At 37.3% G+C, this 4400-nt stretch overlaps 1 protein-coding gene across 1 annotated transcript; it reads right to left on the bottom strand.

Moving 5' to 3' along the window:
* Positions 1-541: 541 nt before the first annotated feature.
* LOC110228057 (AAA-ATPase At3g28540-like) lies at positions 542-2386 on the bottom strand. The gene has a single exon (XM_021024171.1). The coding sequence runs from the start codon at positions 2278-2280 to the stop codon at positions 718-720; it is 1563 nt and encodes a 520-aa protein (XP_020879830.1). The 5' UTR covers positions 2281-2386; the 3' UTR covers positions 542-717.
* Positions 2387-4400: the final 2014 nt, after the last annotated feature.

The raw sequence follows: 4400 nt of genomic DNA, 5'->3' as shown, positions 1-4400 counted from the left end.
GTCAGGTCAAAGTTCAACAGATCCGGTCAAGTGAGAATTCAGCCGACCTATTCACCAAATCATTGCCGACTTCAACGTTCCGGGAGCTCATTCATCAGATCGGGATGCACGGACTTAAGGATCTACAGTGATGCTCAAATCAGGGGCAGTAATGCGTGTTGTACTCTTTTTCCTTCACCATGGTTTTGTCCCACTGGGTTTTCCTGGTAAGGTTTTAATGAGGCAACATTCCCCAGCGCATTATAGAGATCCCGGTTTAGTATCGGGCACGGTTATGTCTTCCAAGGGGGAGTGTTATAAACCATATGGATGGACTCCATAACCGGCCTACGGCCCATTAGGGTTTTACCTTATTCTCTGTATCCTGCTATTATCCTTGTATATATATCCCCTTTTCTATTAATGAAAGACACAGTTCACAACAATTTTATAGTACTCCGATCTTCAATACTTATTTAAGATTGTAGCTATATATGCTTTTAGGGAAAATTAAAGACATTAAATATTTGTTACCAAGAAATACTCAATAACTAAAGAGCCATGATCATAATCCTAAGTGATCTAAGATGAAACTTAAAATACTCAATTAGCATATAAACTAAAAACATCAACAAACATTCCGATCATAATCATATCCTAATCCTGATCCTTCTTTATAGTTTTCTTGTTGTTGAAGAAATGAATCAAGCGCCACCGTTTACATCAGCTTCCTTATGATTACGGCTTCAATCTCTTCTCTTCTTCCTTTGCTTTCTTCTTCTTCCTCCAAGCTTCCTTCTCTGCTTTGTTCTTCTCTTCTTCCTCAGCCATCTTCCTCGCTTTCTCCTTCTCTTCCTCCAAAGACATAACCAAACGCTTAAGACAAATCTCCACATCTTCTTCCTCAGACTTCGGCATCAAATTCTCAGCAACATCAGCCGGAGACATGTCAACTTCCTCCACCAATCGTTTAATCTCTCCATACAAGTCATGTGACTCAATCTCCAAGTAGTTCTTAGCCAAAACCTTAAAAGCTTCAAATCTACAATAAGACATCTCAATATGATTATCCATTCTTCCTCTACGTATCAATGCCGGATCAAGATTATCCACAAACTTCGTTGTGAACACTATGATCTTCTCTCCACTACAAGCTGACCATAACCCATCAATGGCGTTTAATAGCCCTGACAAAGTAACTTTACTATACTTCTTCTTCTCAGCTTCTTTCATCTCTTCTTCATCCTCTTCATCCTCATCTTCCTCCTTCTTTTTCTTTCTCTGTCCCGTAAGATCAAGCGAACAATCAATATCTTCAATCACAACTATAGACTTCCCTTTTGTGTCCAACATTAACTTCTTCAACTCTGAATTATCTGCCACTGTTGTTAACTCAAGATCATACACATCATACCCTAAGAAATTAGCCATTGCAGATATCATTGTCGATTTCCCTGTCCCGGGCGGTCCAAACAAGAGATAACCTCTCTTCCACGGCTTCCCAACCTTCTTGTAATAATCTTTCCCTTTACTAAACTTTATCAAATCCTTCTTTATCTCTTCTTTCTTCTCTGGATCCATAGCTAAAGACTCGAACGTTGCAGGATGATCAAAAGAAACGTTGCTCCACTTTGATCCTGATCTCCAAGAGCTCCAATCGTGACTCGAGTTATTAGTGTAAAGCTTCCTCTCTCTCTTCTTAAGCCCAATCTCTTTCCCTTCTCTCAAAACATGATCAAGATAAGTCTTTGTGATCATATCTCGATGCCGACTATGGAAACTCAAAGTCAAGTACGTTATCTCCCCAAAACCCTTATCACGGTTCGTACTAGACCGATTATGGTTCTCTCTCACGCTTGATGACCACTTCACCTTCACACCTTGAAACACATCTTCAACTGTCTCGTGATCATCCAAACTAAGCACCAAAGATTTGCTGTTTTTAGACTCGTTGGCCTTTAATCTGTTTCCAAGAGCTGTTGATTTCGTGGACAAGTAGTTGCGTATAGAGTCATACGCTTCACTTTTCTCGAGACCTTCTCCAGAATACTCGTTGAACTTGATGTGAACAGAACTAGAAACCCATCCCATCAACTTGTAGACGTATTTCTCAATGTGGACTTGGAGATGGTAAGGGAAGATTTGTTTGTACATCGCCCAGAAGAACATAAGGCTCGTCATCGTTGAGCCTGTGAAACCCCAAACTGATCCGGTATGAAGCATCTTTGTGTTTGCTTGTGTTCCAAGAAACTCTCTTTGCTTTCTGTTTCTCTTGAGACTTTGCTCTGTTGTTGGTCTCATCGGTTCTAAACCACTCACTCTCTATTTATCTTACTCTTGTTACAACTTTCGAGTGTCTCAGAAAAATGCAAGAAAATTTATTGTTATTTTGATAAAATTAATATTTATAATATTCTGAAATTATTGAGTACGAATGAGTATACATATTTTTCATGTTATTGAGTACGAATTTGACTAAAAAGTATTCAAAGATTTTTGTTTATTTGCATAAATCATGAAGATGCTATGAGCTTGAAGCTAGGTGTGGGGACCAACCTGATTCTGATTTCTGACCGCAATTATGGAGCAAGCAATGTAAAAATATAGTGGTGATGTAAAAGTTTTGGTACTGAAAATTCATTTAATTTTATACACACAAATTTGTTCCATCACTGTAAATATATGCACTGGTTATGGAATAACAATTTTGTTTAGTTTTTTTTTTTTTTTTTTTTTTTTTGTGTTTGGAAAATTGAAGAGCATTTGTAGTTTTAGAAATGTGAATCCATCCATCCACATGACAATTACTATCCATAAAACTTCATAAAGTTGCTGAAGCTTTTTCTTAGATGTTCCCTAGTCACTTGCTTTTCATTTTTTTCTTTCTTTCACATGAACCATTGTTGGTTACATGCCTTGTTTGAAAAATTGGTAGGCGCTAGTCGGGCGTTCGGTATGGGCCTAGCGATTAATTGGAAAATCGGATTAAAATCGGAGATTAATCGGGGATTAGTTTTAAGGTTATTTTAATATTTTAAAAACATATTAATCTAATATTGTTTTCAAAATTGCAGTAAACACATAACTGTATTTTTGAGACAAATTTTTATGATTTTTATTTCAAATTTATGATTTTTATTTCAAATTTGAACATAAGTCATTGGAAAACATCACAAACTCCTAATTTAAATGATTGAATAACAAAAATAATTTTTTTTTTAATACTTGCAATCTAAATGTAACACCCGTCCCGGCATATAGGCCAAGACATCATGCTATTCATCCGATCTTCCCAAAACATTTTCTTTAAACTTCACCCACGAACAAAACATTGCACAACAACTCATGAAGCTAATTCACCTAAGGAAAAAAAAGAGAAAGTGGGTGAGTAAAGAATACTCAGTGAGGAGAATCAACTCTGCCCACTGAAACATAGAACATTTTCTTAAGCTATACAACGACCATCATGATAGCATATAAACTTTGATACAAGCAATCAACCTAACATGCATTAACTTCTAACAATACATTCATAACAACCATCTTATCCATACTAACACACACATACATATCATTAGGCCCAATCATCCTCGTGATGACTAGAACCTCATGAGTGGAGGCTAGCCCTTGGGCTCAGACACTCCTTTTCCGTGCTCGTCATCCATTCTTGACCAGCTGTTATCCCGTCGGTCCATCACTGTTCATCTTTACTAGGGAGACTACGGCCCATTGCTCGATTCTCCCCAGTCATATATACATACATAATCATCATCATACTTAGAATACTCATACTTAACATATCATATGTAACATCACATTATCAAACATCATACATATCAAACTCAACAATCATCAAGTCATACCATCACACAATCTTATTCTATACAATCAGATCTAAGTCTACATATCATGCGTCAAGAGGCATAACAAAATAAAATGATACTATGCTTCGCAAATACCACCCTCACCTTAGCTTGGTTGAAGATGAAGAACATCTCTCCCCTCCTTTCTCTTTTAGACGCACTTAATATCTTAACTGTAACCACCTGTTCTTTACCTATACTGTGATTCCCCATCCACTAAGATCTTACTCCATGATTCATGAAAGCTTCTGCAAGGTTTCAGCTCAAACCGAGCTTATTTACCCGACAAACAATACAACCTTGTTACCATATACTCTAAACCGAATTGTCTCGGAAAGATATGTATAAATCAATAACTAACCGATAGAAACGTAATCCCACCGTTGAATATGTAGCCAGAAAAGTCATGAACCACTCCACCAAATTTTGTCCCGATCAGCATAGTTTCAGACCGTCAAACGTTGCCTCGAAGAAGCCAATACGAAACTGTTTTTTGCAGTTGCTTGTCCTGGAAGAAACATGCATAACTTCTCGAATATAACCTCGATTCAAACTCCG

This window comes from Arabidopsis lyrata (assembly GCF_000004255.2).
Source record: "Arabidopsis lyrata subsp. lyrata unplaced genomic scaffold ARALYscaffold_5, whole genome shotgun sequence".
NCBI lineage: Eukaryota > Viridiplantae > Streptophyta > Magnoliopsida > Brassicales > Brassicaceae > Arabidopsis > Arabidopsis lyrata.
Note: the sequence above shows the minus strand (reverse complement) of the source record. Positions and strands in the feature narration are given on the sequence as shown.

Excerpts from the sequence above, each read along its gene's own strand:
- LOC110228057 (XM_021024171.1), bottom strand. The coding sequence starts at position 2,280 with ATGAGACCAACAACAGAGCAAAGTCTCAAGAGAAACAGAAAGCAAAGA.